Source organism: Cavia porcellus, unplaced genomic scaffold, assembly GCF_034190915.1.
Source record: "Cavia porcellus strain 051 isolate PalLab524CR breed Dunkin Hartley unplaced genomic scaffold, mCavPor4.1 scaffold_23, whole genome shotgun sequence".
NCBI classification, from domain to species: domain Eukaryota; kingdom Metazoa; phylum Chordata; class Mammalia; order Rodentia; family Caviidae; genus Cavia; species Cavia porcellus.
In genome coordinates, this window is record NW_026947506.1 from 18,898,664 (window position 1) to 18,919,007 (window position 20,344).

A 20,344-nucleotide genomic window follows, 5' to 3' on the forward strand; every position below is an offset into this window, starting at 1 on the left:
GCTCTTTCTAATAATAACATTTTCTTGTTTGTATATAGAAGATACATATTCTTAGTGACAAGACTGTTTGTCAAGGTGCTTTGTGTTGATATATTGCAGCATATTCTGTAGTTTCTTACTGATAGCACATGATGAATATTCACAAGTCTTAGACAATTCTGCTATCTTCCAGCAGCATAAATAGATAGAAGAAAAGGATGATTCTAGTTTTGATGGCTGTACATTTTGAAAGTCACAATCAGAGAACTAGATACAACTTGGTGTTGACTGTTTATTACTGATGCTTTTTAATTGTTATGTAGTAGTTGCCTAAAAATATTTAATGTATGCCTTTGTAAATGTGCAGTGTCCAATGCCTCTAAATTGTGTTATTAACCACAAAGAAAAAATAGGAATTAATAATGTGTTGGTGAACTAGACATGTCAGGTCTCCAGGTTGGCTTTGACAGTGAAATTCTACTCCCAGATGTCAGTCAGGCTAGAGAAGCATCATTGTTCAAGGAGCAAAAGCGGGTGTGATGTTCCTGTTTGTTTGTTTATTTGTTTTAACAGTTTGTGGACTCTTCAGCTGCAGATGTCCAAAGTGCATAGATTGAGCTAAATCCATGATTAACAAAGAATGTGTAAAAGCTGTGTGATGGGTAGTCAGCGATTGATGTGGCTGTAGCACGTGTGTCTGTATTTGAAATGTGCTCAGTACTGTAGCCCCTGTCCACAGTATGCAGCTGCATGGTGCTTCATCCTCCCTGGGAGTATTCTCATGTGCATGTTGCTGCTGGTTGCAGGCAGTCCTGTGGGGGGACACAGACCATCACTTCATTTTGCAGGTGGTGTTTTGGAAAATCAGGTCAGCAAACTTGAGCCCCATGGGCATGCTGATGTGCAGCTCTTTGTGTGGCTGAGCTTTTCAGCTCCCCCAGGGGTGCTGGGTGCTGTGCCCGCTCAATGCCTCCATATTCCCAGGAGAAATGTACACCTAGCAGACTCCAGCCAACCAGAATGTTCCAAATGCAGCAGCCTGGACGCAAAACGTGGAAACTGCTAGATGCTATGCTCTTCCGGTTAGAGAAGAGATTCAAATAGAAAGGATAATTATTTTAAAATATTTAAGATCCTGTCATTGGAAAATTAGGTATTTCCTTGTAGCTCCTTGGAGTCGTGACTCATCCCAGGAGATAGGGGTTTTGACCAAAAATGCCCTGAACTAACTAGAAAGGTGCAGATTCAGGCAGCAGCAGAAGCTGTGTGATTCTTCCAGGGCGGGGCAGGTGCAGGCAGTTGGCAGAGCTGCAGGAACCCCTGTGCCGGGGACAGGACTTCAGACCTAGGCCCAGGTACTGCCGAGGGTGAAGGCACAGGAGTGCGTGTCAGTGCTGCTGGATGTGACTAAGGTCATGTAATTATTGTATTGTAAATGTTTTTTCTTATCTCATTTTTAAGTTAGAGCTTTTAGAATTCAGGAGATACTATATTTAAAATTCTGTTTTTTCACAGAACAGCAATTCTAAACTGTTTAAAAATCTTTTTATAGATTATTAGTGATATGTGGAGCGTCTTAGCCAAGCAGCAGAAGCAGACAAGGTAAATCTGCTCTTCAGCATTTTGTTGCCTCCCATTTGTTTGTAAACTGCCTGCCACAGTGTGGAGACTGTCCCTCCTCACGTGAGAGCTGATGTCTGCACGATTCCTTGTCCTTCCTCCTCGCCACGCGGAGCATAGCACGCCACCCCCATCCCTGGGCTCTACCCGAAGGGCACAGCTTTGTCACCTCAGCAGGGAAGATCAGGTGTCTTCTGAGTGCTTTGGGGACCAGTAGGCGTTTTGCCTTTTTTTATAGATATGAAGAGGGAAATGTGAAGCGGGACTCATAACTTAACATTTTACACAATATAAATTTTAAATGGAGCAAAGATGAAAATACAGTAAACTTTTAAAAGCCAGAAATTATGCAAGAGAGTTTGCATATCATCCGAGGTAGGGAGGCTTCGGAAGCATGATGTTAACACTTACATGCTGAAGGGAAACGCTGACAGCTGACCAAGTAAACTCTGGATTTGGCCTACAATTTGTAAACATGGTTCAAAGAAAACACAAAGTATTCACAGGGTATGATGTGGGACTGATGATAGTCACATGTAAAGAACTTCTGAAAGTTAAGAAAAATACTAAAAATGCATTGGGGAAGAATGAAATACACCGAAAGGCAGTTGAGGAAATATCTATGGGTCTTTTCCTGCCCCCCAGCAGTGGCGCCTCTGCAGCTGTGCCCACAGCTATGGCCTCTAGACCCATAGTAGCCTGGCTTGCTGGACGGCTGATTTCTCTATCCTTGCTTACATGCCGTTCTCGTCTGAGAGACCGCTGTCCCCTTGTCTGGAGTTTGCCACCAACATACCCTGTGTCATGCTCTCTTAGCATTCAGCATACTTTGCTTAGATGTGGGTATTTTACTTGTATCACTCAAAGGGAGGAGTCACTTCCATTCACCTCTTCCGCACACTGCTTGGCACGTAGTGAAGAACAGCAAGTGAATGAATATATTCACACGCCTAGGAGGCGCATGGAAATGTTCCCCCAGCCTGTAACAGAAACACTCAGGTTCACGTGAATGGCCAGTTCAGGAGGTCCCATGCACATGAGGATGCAAAGAAGAAGGGAAGGCTGTTGGGCAGTACATAGCAGGCATACAGTCAGTGTGCCCTGTGGCCAGCAGTTGCACACGCATGTCCTCTGACAGCGCTCACCAAAGCGCAGAAGTGACAGCATACACATGTGCTGGCCTGGCATCGTGTGGACTGTGAGAAAATTACAGCCGCCAACATGGCAAGAAATTGTTTCCATTGTGGTCCAGTCACAGAGTAGTCATCTGTATGGAACCAGTTCCATTGTGCATGGCTGGAGAAGAAGTTGCCAGAACAGCATATAGACAGGGTAATTATGCTCTTGTTTAAATAGAGGGATTTATAATTTTAGTGTACAGGGTGTACAGGAGCAATATAGAAGAAGCAAAACCACAGAGTAGAGAACTGAGTGAAAGAGATTATAGTTCTGCTTTCATTCTTTCCTGTGATTTTCCGTGGGAGGTAGGAGTTACTGGCTTTGTATGTGTCTGTTTTCTCTCACGACTCGAATATACCCAGGTTACTTCATCATCTCTTGCTCTCAGTGCGATGAAAAATGATTTCACACAGTCCCATGGGCATCTTTGCTCTCACTTAGAAATGCTTCACTGTAGCTGTGCCCTTCCTTGGACAAGTATTGGATTGCTGGACAGGGAAAAGGAAAAAGCTTCTGGTCTGTGTTGCCAGAATTTCTCTTCATCTGAGGTGAGATTACTTTCGATGAGCTTGAGAAGACATGAAGTTAGAGTTTCCATATAGCGTGCAGCTCTAGAAGCGGAAGATGGGTCTTTTCACAGGAACAAAACTGTCCCTTCAAGGAAGACGGCCCCGTGGAAGGAGTTACAGAAAATAGTCATGTGCTGGGGTTTCCGATTTGAGTAGCCAGGCTTAGCACCTTGTTTGGAAGGGGCATGGTGTGGTCACCTTTCCTTTTGCAGAAGCCCAGAGTCACTCCATTCTAGGAAGGAAAAGTGGGGGCAGTGCAGTTGCCAAGATGAGAGGGCCAGGGTCCCCTCATTCCAGGACTTGGGAGCTAAAGTAGGGGCGAGGCAGCGTCATTACTGGCAAGCGTCTCATCTGTGGAATCAGTGAGGATGTAGTCCTTGGAGACTTAGTTGTGGGACTTGCCCTCCTTGCTGTACGGTGGGAAAGCAAGTTGGAGGAGAAGCAGAGTTAACACAGTGCACTGAGCACATTCACACAGTGCTCAGTAAAAAACTGGTCATTTTTACTTGGCATGAAAAGAGCAAAGCAGGGACCTCTTCACCTGCTGTATTTACCCCGTACATTTCTCAAGTCCGCTAATGGATCCATATTTTGGAGGCCAAAGGCTCAGGTCGCCTGTGTGCTCCTGGGGTTAGGGGATCACTGATACCTTTGCTCAGTCATTCAGATGGTTGAGTTCTGTGTTCCAGGCGTCATTCTCAGACCTGGTAGTGAATCGGTACTGAAGTGTTGTCAGTTCACACTTGTCTGCCTCTGTCTGACCCAAGCCTCTCCCTTGAACTTAGATTTGTACATAGGACTGCCTGTGTGTCAGCTCTCTATGGTGTCTCAGGATGCACGCCACATGGGAGCAAGGCTGAGCCTCTGCCTGGTCTCCCCGACAATGTGCCCTCCCCATACCACACAGCGCCTCCCTTGTCCTCGTGCCCAGCTTTGAATCTTGGCTCTGTTCTTGACTCTGCCTTATACCTCTGCAGAGCCTGCCACTGCCATCTTCAGAATTACGTCCCATCTGTGACCACCTCCATCCTGGTCCATGTCTCTATCAGCTCCCTAGAACTATTTCCCCCCAGCACCTCCTAGCTCACCCCTGCCTGTGCCCATCTGCCAGCCTTTCCTCTGTACAGTAGCAAAAATTGCCTTTCAGAGAAAAGTCAGGACACATCACTGTTGTCTTTAGAAGTTTTCAGATCTTAGAGTGATCAGAGTCTCAGCCGGGTTTCCTGAGTCCTGCACCCCTCCAGCCTCTCTCCCTGGCTGTCCTCCCCTGGGCCTGTTTTCTCACTCTGACCAGTCCATGGAAACCTCCCAGCCTTAGGGCTGCTGAACCAGCTCCTCTTTGCCTGCACTGCTCTTCCCTGTGGGTTCTTTAGGCCCTGCAGCATCTACCACTGTTCAGTGCTCTCTCAACCACAGTTGTCACTGGGCAACACGTTTATTTACTTTGTGTTTGTCTTCCTAACTTAGGTGTAAGCTCTGTGAGGGTGCAGGTCTGTTCATGGTTATTCCTCTGTCTCCAGCATGTTTAGTGTTCAGTAGAACTGAGCACACAGGTGGACGCATGGATAGATGAGTAGATGGATAGATGAGTGGATGGATAAATTTGTTCCCCAGACTCCTGAAGAGTTCAAGTTAGTAGGGAGAGGCAGCTGGTGAGCAAACTACAAATGAGAACTTTGCTTGGGTTTAGAGTGTTCAAGCATTGGGTTTGGAGTGTTCAAGCCAACAGCACCGAGTCCAGGTGGGAGTGCCAGCCAGAGGCTTGACTGTATTATATAGGGTCAGTTGATCATGATGAGAGGGATGAAGGAGGAAGTGGGTGTTTGGACCCAGCAGTGTGCACGCAATGTGATTTGAGCATCCAGGAGGTGCAGGTGAAGCTCAGGCGGCTTCCGTGTGAGGCAGGGCTGTGGGCTGCCTGTCTTCATCCGTGCTGACAAGAGCCCGTGTGTGGCTTCTGGCCCTAAGTGGTCTTCACAGCCACATCACATAGGGCCAAAGGGCCACAGAAAGGAAGCAAGAGGAACTAGCAAGCTTCAGAGTTCTTTTCCACTCCCTACCGTCCCAGGATGTCACCACGAGGAGGCTCTGCACTCCGCAGGGTGCTGTTACTGACTTAATAAACACCGAAGCAGTCAGATACTCAGATTACAGTTTAACACACCATTTAAAATAAACCATCTTTGTGGGTGTAACATCAGTTTTGATATATAACTTTTCACTGTATTTTGATTTATGTAAGCATATGTCCTTGGGGAATACTGTAGCCATTGTAAAACTCTATAGTCCCAAGGTAAAATGCAAATAAATAAATGAAGTGCTCAATAATGATTTAATGGCATTTTTTCCATTTCAGAGAATACCAGTTTGATCATGGAGAGGTAAAGACTTAACACTACTAATACTTTACTTACGTTAATATCTGTCTATACTTGGACTTTCTAGTTTTGGTCTCTAGGCTTATTGACAATTTTCATTAATCACCTTCATAGTACCCCAGTACGGGTTTTGTGAGAGTGACTCAGTCTCACTGGGCGTTCATTCTTTTTGAGGCAGTGAAGCAGGAAACCCCCTTGGTCTGCTGGGACAATCGCTGCAGTCGTAGTTGCTGGTATGAGAGCCCACAAAGGTGCACGTGCAAAGTGGCTGCCTGTTGGACTCTTCTTTCCTATTTGCTCACCTTGCCCTGTGGCCTCAGAGATGTGACCACTGCTGCTGTCTCCTGGACACCCAGCCTCCCTTTCCTGCCCGTCAGAGGGGCAGTGGGTTTCACAGCAGTCATTTCTTTCCCCACTTGTCCTGCCTTGGTCTGATGTTAGCATTGAGGTTGCTTCAGAAATGTGGGCCTTGTCAGCCTAGTAGAGTTCTAGAAACACTTACCATAGTTACTTTATTTTAGCCTTCTAATGAAACAGTGCAGTTTGAAAGTGAATCCTTAGGAATTGTTTTCAGTATTTCGGAAATGAAAGTAATCCTTTTTCTTAGTTATTTTTACCCTTCTGTATATATTCACCACTTTATATATTCTTAACCTTCATGAAGAGTAGGAATACATAATACTTCTTTTTTTCTCTTCTTCAGCTGGTGTACCACGCCTTGCAACTGTTGGCATACACAGCCCTCGGCATTTTGATTATGAGACTGAAACTCTTCCTGACGCCACACATGTGTGTTATGGCTTCCTTGATCTGCTCTCGACAGGTGACATGGTGGTTGTGGCAGGGTTATAGCTGCTGTAATCATTGTCCCCATCCTTAATAACTGAGTGGTCTTGAAATACTGCTCAGCCATTTGGGATTTTGAGCCACTGCATTTAAAGTTCTTCATGGGCTTATACGCACCCTTTCTAACGTGAGACATCACTGTCTGCCCAGCCTTGAAGACAGTCGGGGGAATACAGTAAATACTAATCAGCGCAGGCTGAGCATGAGCCATCACAAGTGCTGGCAGAAAGCAGAACTCGGTTGTAGAAATACTTTTTTTTGACATTCATGTACAAAGAATCCTCACAATTGACTTCAAGTTAGAAGTACTTTTAAGTTACGTTGTTCTAAGTACCAGGCTTAAATTTTACTTCCTTGGTGTGTATTTGCATGCTTTGTGCAAGTTAGCCAACTCCGTCCCTGAACGTTGGCTGCTGGTTTTCTTGCCTCCTTGCTCTGTGTGTCCCCATCCTGTCACTTGCTGATCGCTCAGCCAGTCATTGTACACCTGTTATAAGTGTCATTATGCACAGGACCCCGGGGGTGGGAAATGACAAAGCCACCATGTGCCTGTGCCCTCAAGAAGTTTGAAGTCCAGCTCCACAGGTGTGAAGGAAATGATATCCAGGAGAGAGCAGCAGAGACAGCTCTGGAGCTGACTGTGGGCAGTGTGGGTACCAAACCCACAGTACAGGCTGGGACCCTGTGAGAGAGGCTCCTCTGTCTCTGAGCCCACCCTTCTGCTGGGGATGAGGGAGGCTGGTGGGAATCCTTTCCTTTCAGTCCCATTCTGCAGTGTGAGGCAGGCCAGGGAGCCCAGTCCGGGGTGGCTCCCAAGGACATAGCCTGTGCTGTTACCTGTACATGGAGGCTGAGCTCAGAGGATCCTGCATCAGTGTTTCTTGTGCTTGCTATTTCACAGTTGTTTGTGATTTTGCACAAGGAGTCTCAGGCTCTCACCTCCCCTGGGTCTGGGTCGTGGCTGGCGGGAAGGTCATGTTTCACTCACAGGGACCAGTGGGAGTGTGCTTTTGATTGGGGGAGCATTGTTTCTGGCACCTTTTTATCTTTTCTTGGGATCACTAGAACTTATCTGAAGCTCTGTCCAAGACTGAGTTCCTTTCCAGGAAGCTGTTTGCTTCTTGAATCCATGCTGCTTTGCACTAACAATTGTCCATGCGCTCTTCCTGTGGTTTCAGCTGTTTGGATGGCTCTTTTGCAAAGTGCACCCTGGGGCTGTTGTGTTTGCCATATTAGCAGCGATGTCAATTCAGGGGTCAGCGAATCTACAAACACAGTGGAATATTGTGGGGGAGTTCAGTAATTTGCCACAAGAAGAACTGATAGAATGGATCAAATATAATACCAAACCAGGTAAAAAGTCATGACCAAGCTAGGGTTTTTCTACTATTTCACATTCTGGTACACAATCCTCCTCACGTTACTTCAGTGGTCTTTCTGTTCTACCAGGGCTGCTCCTAGAATTTCAGCCCCTTCATCCCCCCTAAAAAGACAGATCAGTCCTGATTCAGTGGTTTGCAGGCAAACTGTTATACACATTTTCTTAATAATTTATTCTGATACTTTCCATAAATTTGAATTTCTTCAGAATTTATCCACAATTGTAAATGCCACATTTTAAAATAATTTTATTATGCGTATTTTCTTGATGAAAATTTCACATCAGTCCTTCACGGTCCCTCTTTAATTTACAGGATGTGATCTTTTATTCATGTTTCCAAAGGGAAGTTCTTGTCATCTGAGTAAATACTGCGTGGTGCTATAACGCTTTTTCGGTCACTTAGATATTTCTTCCTTAGAAACAGAAAAAATTTCTGAGATTAAAAGAACAAAAAAAAGCAAAGAAGTCTTCAGCAACAGCAAAGCTGTTTCCCAGCTCCCAGCTGGCTCCCAAGCTGGTGTCCATGCCAGCAGCTTCCCTGAGGCTTCCTTAGCTCCTGCCCGTAAATCTGATTCTGACTGTGTGACTTCTGAATGACTGAGGTGTGGAGTGAGGAGCCTCACGAGCTCCCTGCACCCTACTGAGGGCCCTCTCCCTGCAGATGCAGTGTTCGCGGGGGCTATGCCTACCATGGCCAGTGTAAAGCTGTCCGCGCTGCGACCTGTGGTGAATCATCCACACTACGAAGATGCCGGCCTGAGGTCAGTGCTCACACAGGGAGAAATGGGTTTCCACAGGAGCAGACCACGGATGAGGAAGCCAGCAGGGCAGGGTGTGTTGGGTGCGATTCATGGGCCACGGGGAAATGCTATAGCAAAACTGCTAAGCTGGGAACAAAGTGTGATAGCTTTGTAAGGCGAAAACCACAACTCTTGGGGTTGTTGTTTCTGCCAGGCAAAAAAGAAGTCACACCATGTGGATTGTCTGCAGGTGGGTGGGATCCAGGGCACCACATGCTTACTGGTCTCTGTCATCCTGCAGCTCCCCCATTCTATAGCCTGCAGTTTTCAATCTTAGAGGTCATTTCTGTTGAATTCTGAGCAGTCTGGTGCAATATGGTCCTGCCGAACAGTGTCTTCTGGTTCTCACCAGCACAGCCTATGCCAGAGTGATCTTAATTGTTGCTGTCTTTTTGAAGCTTCTTCTTCATTAATATCCTAGTTCACAAATACTTCTATTTGCAAACAATTCCATTGAAAACAAAAGCATTTGGCAAAATTTTGCTTCTGTTCACAAATTCCTCATTGGGTAACAGACACAAACATAGCCATCTTCATGTGAACACAAATGTGGCCGTCATCCCTAATACTGTAAGACAGATTAAGTTTGTAAACTTAAGTAGCACCACATTGTTTTCATAAATTACCACTATGTGTTGTCCTGGATGAGGTAATAGATTTGATTTTGATGCAGCTTGTAGGGTAGATGAAGCTGTTCACTTCCTCAATGGTTAGGTGAATCCTGTTAGCATATTATTTTGTATAGCAGCAGGATATACATTTTATTAATAAAAACCTTCTTCATTAAGAAAATCAGTTTCAATATGCTAATTTCCAGATTGGTTTCATGAAGTACATTTAGGTTTTTTTTTTTTTTTCAAATGTGGAGGCTAAGGGGAGGATATCTTTGTCCTGAGGACCCCTGGTGTCAGGGTTTGGGACAGCAGTCCTGGAGTCACATGTGTCCATTTCCCATCTGCGTTGCCTCCTTGCTCTTACCTGGGAGAGAGAGGTAAAGAATCTAGAACAAGTGATCAGACAGAACTGAAACCAGTTTGGAAGCAGCGGCACGCACTGAAGGGCATCCCCCCTCACTCCCCCCCACCCCCGCCCCAGCACTTTTGCCTTCAGCTTGGCCTGGCCGTTGCCAGGGTAGTGCTATTGCCCTGGGTTCCCTGAATAATCAGTACCATCCCGTGCTTTCTTCTGGGTAATACTGACTGTCCTTTTAACCTTGGAAAATGTTTCTGCCTATTTGTTTTTCTTTAAAGAGCCAGAACAAAAATAGTGTATTCAATGTACAGTCGAAAAGCTGCTGAAGAAGTAAAGCGAGAACTGGTCAAACTAAAAGTGAATTACTACATTCTGGAAGAATCATGGTGTATAAGAAGATCCAAGTGAGTATTCAACACTGTTAGTGTCCTACAGTCCTAAAACATGAGATGTTAACGTAGGCTCATTGCAAGCCTTTTACTCGTGAGAAATACAGTTTTGTAGAACTTTTTAGGTAAGTTATTTGAACCAGGTTTTTGTCTTGTCATTATAAGCATTTGTTTCTCTACAGTGCCACCCTGCCTTAAAATCATTCTATTGGCATTGATTGATAATCTCCCAAACTGTTGAGGTATAATCAAAATGTAGGATAAATACTCAAATACTACATATTTACTGCATTACTTCTATGAATCTCCCTTGAAATACTTCCTCTCATTTTGAACACACTTGTCACATCCCTCCTACATCTTTCCTAAGCAGCTGTGGGAGTCTTCTTTCATGAGTGTCTTTTTATCGCCTCAATGTCCTGAATCAATTCAGTGCACTTCCCTTCGTGATCATTTTGACTTGGGAAAGAGCCAGGAGTCACATGGCACCCTATCTGGTGAAGACAACGCATGACAGCATGCATGACCTGCATCCTCTTGGTTTATACTTTCAAGTTTTTGTTTCCATGAAGAAGTTCACTCACCAGGGTAGTGACAGGTGTCAGGAAGATTGAGTGGCACCAGTGAATTCTGAAGTTGACTGGGTTGCAATGCTGTGGGACCAGATGGCAGATGACAGCAACCTGTTGTTAAAAGAGGAAGCCCTCATGGCAGGAGGAGCCTAGCACACAAGCAGCTTCACTAGAAATCAAGGATATTTTATAAAACCTGATTTTAAAATTCCTTGATGCTGTTTTGCTAAACAGAAGACTTCAGGAGAAGCTGTATGTGGCTTAGTTACACTTGCCTGCCATAGATTTCAGGGGCACACGAGGAGATGAAGACAAAATGCTGTGCAAATTCAGGAGCTTTGTAACATTGCATCTGTGCAGCTTTGCCTGTAGGAGATTAAACGACTGTTAAATGCTTTGCCTGTGAATGTGCCCAGCAACTTGAATTGTGCAAGATTTACACAAAATTTTATTGCTCTTAGAATTTAGAAAATGCTTTCAGTACTTAGGGATAAGTTAGTACGTATGCAATCTATAGTCACCTTCACTTGACTTTGTTATATAAATTTAGGACAAAGAAAGTGTATGGATTGCTCGTAACAGTGTGATGGGGACATTACAGTAAATCAGTGGTGCGTACTGTCTGCAAAAGGAGAACTCAGTTTTCTCCATAGAACTTTTATTGAATTAAGATCTTCAGTCTGCTGTGAGGCACCTGTTCGTTACTGGAACATAGAAATAATTTTCAGAACCTTTTTCCCTTCGCTGGAAGTGAACCTCAATTCAAGAGTTTTTGTTTTTCCTGGACTTTGGTGCAGTGCTTAGAGTATGCACTAGGCACAGGCTTGCTGTCTGAGGTCTTGGTAGGCAGAGCTTGTTACATTTTTTCAGAACCAATTGTGATAGACATAAGTTTTACATTTGTAAACTTTATATCCAGAGATGGATATAAAGGCGAGTTAGGCAAGTGTGACAATGAATGTTTGTACACAAAGGGAAACAGCCACCATGTGGCTGGCTTTGGAGCACCCCACCTCCTGGGACAGGTAGGGGACAGGGATGTGCACCTGCCACATTCTCTCTTTGGGACTTTGGCTTGTTAGGGTCCTGTTGCTGCAGCAGAAGTCATAAAGATTTTCAGTCATCAGTTTCACACTCACCAAATAGCACTGTCCGTCTGTGACAGCATTGGCCAGACTGACACCCACTGGCAGGTGGCACAAGCAAACTGAACTCCCTGGCTCAGTGGGGGAAGCCTGGGGTTCTGGGCAGGAGAGGACAAGAGAGGAACAGGATTTGCCTCATGTTAGTATTTACTGTGGAACACCTGAGTTGATGACAGAGCCTTTTATCTGAACTGTGGGTCTCTGTTATTGTGTCCTCCTCCCTTCGTCAGTTACACCATCCTCCAACACCTGGGAGCTGTGGAGGACATGAGACTGCAGACCAGGATGGTGGGGGTGCGGTACAGGGAGGAGGCTCATCTCGTGCTGTGTCTGTGCTTGCCTGGCACATAGGGAGCACTGGATCTGTGAGGCTTAGTGGTATGGCTTGAGCAGTCCTTAAATGTGCCTCACTCGTGTGCAGATACAAGCACTGAAATGAACCTGATACAAACATGGAAAAGTAATTCATGTAGTTATTCTTCTATTCTCAGTTCTTACAAAAGTATTTGGAAGAAAATTATTCAAATTCACGCTAACCTTTGTTTGCAATATGGGTCTCACCTCACTGCATTGCCCAGGCTGACCTAAAATCGTCCCAGCCTCGTGAGTCCCTGAGACTGCAAGCATGTGCTGCCTCACAGCATTACTAATGCTAGTAAAAGGCGTTGCTGACTGCCCAGGGATCCTCGGGAATGCAGACAAGGACAAGAGGGCACTGCAGGCAATGGACAGGGCACACAAAGGCAGCTCTTTGCTGGCTATGTTTCCAAAGGAGTGTTGAACTCAGGGCAGTTTTCTGTCCCTACCTATGTCTTACTCTCTACCACTCTGGCCTTGTCCTGCACGAGAAAATTAGACCTGTGGGAACCAGAGCCCAGACATATTATCCTTGCATCCAAGGTCTGTGGAATTCGTGTTGATGAGGATTTGCAGTAAACAGGCACTGGGGCCTTAGGCAGGGACACTTAGGGAACCCTCCCTGGGAGACTCTGATGAGGGCAGAGTCAGAAATACCGTGGCCTTTTCATGCTCAGAACAAAAACTTGGCACATTCAACTGTTAAGAAACAAACAATCCAATTTTTGTAAAAATAACCCTGGGTAGGATGCGGACAGGGAAAGGGAGAAGGAGAAGGAGGGAGCCTGCCTGTATTTGTGTGTGTGGCGGAGTATGGATAGGAAAGGTCTAGCGGGACGTGTGCTGTGTACCTTGTAGAAGTCATCTCAGATAATTGACATTGGAGATGAAGGCACTTGTTCGAGATGATTTTTTTTCATTTAATTAAAAAAGAAAAATGAAGCTGCCATGACAAAATGTAGCAGTTGTCAATTCTCTGTATTTCTTCATGTGTTTTTCTGTTTCCTAAGATTTCTCAAAAAGTAAGAAAGTGTGAACTTTGTCAGACTCTACCAGTTATATCTATAAAAATGTTCTTGATTTAAATGAAATGTCACAGTTATTTTGGAGAACCTATTTAGGCAGATAACACTTGGTACCAATTTCACTTATATATCTTTTTTATATCCCAGACATAGTGGTAAGTACCTGACTCTTAATCCTGTCAACAAACCTGTGTCTTGGTGTTGTGGTTTAAATCTAGATATCCGGCAGCTCTTCATAAGCTCATAGACAGAGCTTTTGGAAGATAACCAAATCCTGGGGGTGATACAGCTGGCTTGCTGTTAGGAAGCAGAGGCTGGTCAGGAGAGGTGGGTCCCTGGGGGCATGACCTGAAAGTGTGTGTTCCGCCTGGCTCCTCCTTTCACTCTCTGCTTCCTAGCTGCCATGACACAGCAGCTTTTCCTTTACTAAAATGCCCGCTGTACCATGTCTTCCTGTTACTGGATAGAGGTCTTAAAGGCTTCTTTGTAGATCCTTGGTGTCTTGAGTAAACAATTAGACAAGGCAGACTAGATAGCTAGGGTGTGCACATGTGGAAGGCCAAACAGAAGTGTACTCAACAGGGCAAGAGTGGGCTAGTGAAAAGTCTCACACAGGTCAGAGTAAGAGGAAGGCCTCCTCTGTAACCAAAATAGGTGGAATGGCCTCCACCTTATGCAAATGTGACACTTGACCTAAATTGTTCTATCAAAGAACCTGTTTCATCTCTTACTGTATATAAATGAAGGATTAGAAACTGTTTTGATTGGTTATACCTATATGTAAATGAAAGATTGAGATACTGCTTCCTTATTATTTCTGTGTAAAGTGCTCAGGAGCCTTTAAGCATGGAGTTTCTGGGTCCAGGGTTCTATACATATTTTCTCCTTTTAGAAAACACTGAGTTTTTATGACTTTTGACACATTCTGCTGGATTGGTCTCCGCATTTGCCCCAGCTCTAAACTCCTACTTCATTCCTGCCTTGGAGCCAGCAGGCCTCGGGCTGAGAACATGAACCAAAATTAACCTGTCCCACTTTAAGTTGCCAGTGTCAAATGTTTTGTCTTAGGTACTAATAAAGGTATTTCTCAAAGAATTGGGGTCGTCACTGTGACTGTACTTGACCATATAGTGTAGAAGGGTGTGGAACTGGTTTGCAGGAGAGGAGGAGTTCAGAAAGGTTTGGAAACGCCAGCCCTAGAATCCTATAAGCCAGTATTTGTGGGAGATTCTGGCTGGAGCTCAGGGGATTAGGATGCTGGTAAAAAGGCACATGGTAAAAATGAGGATTGGTAGGTTTCAGTTGTGAATGAGAACTCCATTGGTGTTGAACTTCAGATTGTGTATTATGCTATGACGAAGCAGGTGTCTACATTCTACTCGTGTCCTGAGACCTTGGGGAGACAGATCAAGGATGGCAGACTAATCTGGTGGAGGAAGTTTCAAGGGAACTTGATGTTTGGGCTGTGACCTGGGTACTGTTGGGGGCTTTTAGGCAGCTCTGTGTTGACAATTGAGAGGACACAGTTGTACGATTTTAAAAAGTTTGCAGTTTCCCTAGAAAGGAAGCTCCTATAAAGTTTTGACTGAGGACAGCTTGGTTGCTAACAAAAATTAAAAAGAAGTCAAGAACCTTATATCAGAACCACAAGAAGGATATCTTGAGAGCATCTTGGGAACTAACAAAACCCTATTTTTCAAAGGTTGGAACTTTAAGAATTTGCTTTAAAAAGAGAATCACAGAGTACCTTATTGGAGAAGGACCACATAGGAAATCCATTTCCCAGATCCAATTTACATAGCTCAGCCACCCAGACATCCTGCAGCTATAATAATGGGCTCTGTTTGAGAATAGTACATCTCCCTACTTCCTGTTATCTTTTATTTTATTCTTTATTTTTACTCTGGGTTTCTACTATAAGACAAATGATGCGCTACTTAAGCTTGTGTATCTGATTTATTTTAGTTAACATTATGGTCTCAAGGTGCATCCATTTTCTGACAAATAACTCAAATTTATTCTTCTCTGTGGCAGAGTAGTACTCCATAGTACTACCATAGTAAATACCACATTTTCTTTATCTGTTCATCAGTTGATGTACGTATAGACTGCTTCCAAGATTTAGCTGTTATGAATTGTGCTGCTGTAACCATGGGTTTGCATGTGTCACTGTTATAAGATGCCTCTAACTGTTGTGGGAAGATAACTAGAAGGAAAATAGCTGTATCAAGTAGAATTTTTGTGTTAGTGTTTTGAGGAATCAGCATACTGATTTCTACAGTTGTTATACAAGTTTATATTCCCACCAACAGTGTACTAGGCTTCCTTTTCTCTCTATAGCTCTCCTGCATTTGATTGTTTGATTTCTTGATGATAGACACTTTTCTGGTTGAGATGGAATCTCAGTGTTGTTCACAAAGGGAAAGGGAATCAAGAGGTGGAAGGATGAGGAGAGAAAGAAAGGATAAGGAATAAAAAGTGGAATTGAGATGTGTTATGTACTTGTACCATCTCCACACAAGAAATGCAAACATTAGGTACTATACACATGTACTAATAAACTAAAATTTAAAAATACATGTGGGGAATAGGGTGCCTGGCTACTGTTGGAACTGGCAGCAGACAGTTGCATCATTCACGTGGTGATTTTATAGATACCTAGAATGCAAGAGTTGTGAGGTTAGGAAGGCTTCCACCCAGATTTCAGGAGAAGGCTTAGGAAGGTGGGCAGTGTGTAGAGCTATGAATATGAAGCCAAAGATGCAGTGGAGATGCAGAAAGTTGGAGAAAACAGGAAGGTGGGTCGTCTGGCAATGATGCCTGCATGGTAAGCACAGCCAGCCTAAGAGAGAGGCCACATGGACTACATAGCCAGTTGTCCATAAAGGGCCTACTCAAACACTGTGGGACTTGCATCGTGCCACAGCTTGCCCAGGTGCTGAGCACAGAACTACAAGACTTAATGTTCATCCTCCTGGGTTTTGGTCTTGCCTTGGTCCATTCCTTCCTATCCCCCTGTTCCTTCTTGTGGAATGGGAATGTTTACCCTATGCCATTGTATGTTGGAAGCATTTAGCTTTCTTTATGATTTTTCCTGGTGCTGTAGGTAAGATTTTGCATTAAATCTTACAGAGACTTTGGACTTGGATTTTTCAGCAGTGCAGGATCTGTTAAGACTTTGGAGACTTTGAGAGGTGGACTGTTTTGCATAATGAGATGAGCTTGAGTTTTTTGTAGGCCAGCAGTGGAATGTTATGGTTTAAACCTAGATGGCCATCAAGTCTCATGCACTCATAGCCAGAGGTTTGGGAAGGAGATTGGACTTGCTGTTACGAGTTGGAGTCTGATTGGAAAAGGTTGGTCAGTGAGGGCATGGCCTGGAAGGGTTTATCTCCCTTCTGGTTCCCTAGCTGCTAGGAGGCTTACTCTGTCATGTTCCTCTTCCATGCAGTCCTCCTTAGAGCTGGCAGATAATGGACTGAAAACATTAGCCAAAATAAAGCTCTCCTATTTTCATTGTGTTAGTATTTTGTTCCAGCAACAAAAACATGACTAAGATATTGGGTAATTCTACATTTCACAGATGTGGAAACTGAGGCTGAGTGGATGTAATTACCCAACACACATAGTGACAGATACTCGAGGCAGAATTTATCCAAAGTCTCTCTTATTCTAGCCCCTAACACGTGTCCTGTGAGTCTGTTTCCTTCTTTGCAGTCGTTCACCTTGTCCTAAAGAGAAGTTGCCATGGCTACAAAAGCTTAAGTAACAGAATTTAATTGGCAAAACAATGAAATGAGGTCAGAAATCCACATTGTGCTCTTCTTATTCACAGTTAGGTAATGTGCGTTGATTTCTTTTCTAGGCCTGGCTGTAGCATGCCTGAGATTTGGGACGTGGAAGATCCCACCAACGCTGGAAAGACACCCCTCTGTAACCTCCTGGTGAAGGAGTCCAAGCCTCACTTCACCACTGTATTCCAGAACAGTGTTTACAAAGTCCTAGAAGTTATAAAAGAGTAACGGCCACGTGAGTTGCTGCTGACAGATGACTACACCAACCATGGTCTTAATGTTTTGCTAACGAGTCATGTATCATTTTTAATTCAAATCCCAAAATTTTTATAGGCAACTTTTCAAATGGGAGAACATATTACTTGGTCAGTTCAAGTGTCATTCTGGCTGTAAAAATGACTTACGTGCTTATTGATGGGTTACTATTTCAGTACACTTCTGGAAACTTGCTATGCAAAGAAGTATATGCCTACACTTGACTAAAATACGCGTGCTGACGTGAGCAGAGATGCTTGTGTAAAACTGTGTGCTGGGTCATGACAGAGATAGTGGGAAAATGTCATCCATCCTGAGCAGTGCTGGGCTGATTTGAGTTTCATGGAGCACTGGTGTCCCTTGCTTTTCTCTCCACCCCTGCTCCTGGGTCTGGGCGACAGACCTGTGGTTCTTGCAGGCTTGGTCACCTCCCCTGCTCCGCAGCGGAGCTGTGGTGGATGGGCAGGCCTCGGTGTGGCTGTGTGCTATCACTCTTGAGATTTTTTTTGTTGTTTTCTGTTGCTCTTGTGAATGAAACGCTTCCTGCCTTTTCTTTTTCCAGGCTCTTGGATCTAGTGGCTAGGACCAAATCTGTTTTAACATCCAACCCTGTGATGTTATTGTCTCGCCCAGTCCCCAGTTTTTGTCAGATAAGTGATAATTTGCTCATTAAGTTGCTTAGCAAGTACTTGTTCTTGATATAAAAAATGGTAACCATGGATTTTCCTCATTTTTAGTATTATTCAGATGTTTATATTTTAATACCTTTAAACCAATTTAAAAATTTTTCATATTTAATTATAGGTTAAAAATTATTTTGAAGAACCCCAAATGTGTGTATCTAGAAGCTAATGTATATTTAAGTAGATATAATATGCAGCAAACTGTAGTGTCCGATATTTTCTTTTATTATTAAGATATAATAAAACATAACTAATTTTTCTGTCAAAAAAGTAAATGAATAATAATGAATGAGTGGAGTTTTTACTGTTTTGTTTTCAAACGTTAAGTCCAGTGTTGTAATTTTTGCTTCGAAAAACCATCATTTCAGTGTGAGGAATGAGTGTCTTCAGCCTTCTACTTCATTTTTTTTCTTCTTATTTTATTTTGAAAAATTTCCAAATCTGCCTTGAATTCCTTGTATAAACCTTTGTTTCTTAGAAGTTAATTGGTGTGAAATAAGATTGTTGGAAACAATGAATCATCCTCATTTTATGAAATGGTTGTCGGGCTTTAATTCTAAGCTTACCGTGACCATGGTTGAGTACACTTTTAATCACACAGTGTTCTGTTCATTAACCAGAGCAGCTTCTCTCCCTGTGGCTTGTCTGTGGGACCTGGCTCCTCTGGAATGCGTTTTGGCTCGAACTGGGAGCCTGTCTTCCCTGGGGTATAGCAGGTGGCTACGGACAGTGCAGTAGCCCAGGAATGGTGCTGGAGCCCTGGGGTGTCTCCCAGGAGACTGCAGACTTGTACTTGCTCTCTCTCATTTGCTGCGTGACGGTTTTATTTCTTAGGGTTTTGTATGCTTTGGAAAATAGGGGAGTAGCTGGGGATTTGTGGATTCAGAATCACACTGGAGCAGTCATGCTGCAACTTGGAAAAACATGAAGAGAACACTTGAGACTACAGGGAAAGAGCCAGCCTGAGTGGGGACGGGAGGGTACTTGGGCTTCCGCAGCGATCCCCACTTGCGTGTGGCAGGTTTTGTACATACAGCAGTCAGCTTTCAATCGTGCTTCTAATGTTGCTCTGTTCTCACCCTCTGACAGTTCCTTTCATTCAGATACCATTATGGTCATGTCATGTGCTGGGCAACATTAAAAGTAGCCTAAATCAGTGTTTTCAGAAAATCTTTTTGTAACAGTATTTCTTCATGTAACCCCACCAGCAAATGATGCATTCAGGCAGAGGCCATGGGCACTTGTGTGCTGCTGGCTACCAACCTGGAGTCATGGTGCATTCTGGGAAAAGCAGTATTAAGGCTCAGTATTTTGCATATTTTTAGCATTGGAAAATATTTTTGCTTTCCTGTGAAGACAGTAAAGGAGGCAATGGAAATAGCTGTTGCTATGACATTTAAGAAAAGCCAAGCTGGGGCAGTGGTTCCATAAAAAGACCAAACCTTTCCGATTGCCCGGCAGAAAGTGCTGCTGAACCAAGCCGGTGCCATTGAGGGAAGGCGAGGGATGCATTGGGGTACAGGGAGACTGCCTAGGAGTATTGTATTTTTATGAATTTTATGCCACTTGTCTACATGGACTATATGTTAAATAAAAAAGATCATGAAAACATACAGAAAGCGTCTTTCCTGTTTTCTTTTCATTTCCACCTGGACTGAACACGTCTCCTTGCAGGAAGGCAACCTTTGAGCCAGGTCGCCATGCTGACTGCTGTCCAGTTAGGGAAGGGACGGTGACCGCGGCTGACCAGTTTCCTCTCTGGGCTCCTGACCTGTGGGCAGTGGAAGAGTGAAGCCCAGGGCACAGCAGCGGGGAGAAGACCAGGGCTGGTTTATGGGGATGAAGAAAAGCTCTCAGTATTGAGGGCTCCAAAGCGGGGATGGCAAGGAAGTAGCTCAATCTTGGAGTTTATCACACGGAGCGTTTATGGCACCAAAGGGGCAAAGGGACCTGTGGAAAGGCAGGTGTCACTGCTGGCCAGCTGCATATGAGGCTTTGTCTTTTGCCTGCCGGTGAGGCCTTTCCTGCTTGCCTCCATTTCCCCGAGGCTGGTCTCCCTCGCTGTTCATTCGTTCAGGCCCTTGCCTTTGTCCCTTGCTCTCCTGGTCTTAGTGGGACCTGCGGGGTCCCCTGACCTCTCATGTATTTACAGCAGAAGCCACACACTGCCCTTTCCAGCAAGGGACATACACATTAGGGATAATACAGAGTTGCCGAAAAGCAACTTTCTCATGTTATTACATCACGGACACTTTGGTATCTTAACATTGCTTAAATTGTAGCTCCCTGATTTTGCATCGTTCTGTTTGAAGGAAAACCAGGTTAGCTTTGTTCATTTCCGTATGACAAGATTTCCTAACACCATGGCATCTTGATTTTGATTTCTGAGGGGTGAGGTGT

At 44.3% G+C, this 20,344-nt stretch overlaps 1 protein-coding gene across 3 annotated transcripts in view; it reads left to right on the forward strand.

Moving 5' to 3' along the window:
• Dpy19l1 (dpy-19 like C-mannosyltransferase 1) overlaps positions 1-19,563 on the forward strand; it is a 95,174-nt gene extending 75,611 nt beyond the window's left edge. For all 3 annotated transcript variants that reach the window (XM_063233852.1, XM_063233850.1, XM_063233851.1), the window contains exons 16-22: positions 1,532-1,581; positions 5,704-5,728; positions 6,429-6,548; positions 7,750-7,924; positions 8,614-8,713; positions 10,003-10,128; positions 17,078-19,563. In XM_063233852.1, the coding sequence (XP_063089922.1) occupies positions 1,532-1,581; positions 5,704-5,728; positions 6,429-6,548; positions 7,750-7,924; positions 8,614-8,713; positions 10,003-10,128; positions 17,078-17,234 (753 nt within the window). In that variant the 3' untranslated portion in view covers positions 17,235-19,563. The remainder of the gene's footprint in view (positions 1-1,531; positions 1,582-5,703; positions 5,729-6,428; positions 6,549-7,749; positions 7,925-8,613; positions 8,714-10,002; positions 10,129-17,077) is intronic.
• The last annotated feature ends 781 nt before the right edge of the window (positions 19,564-20,344 follow it).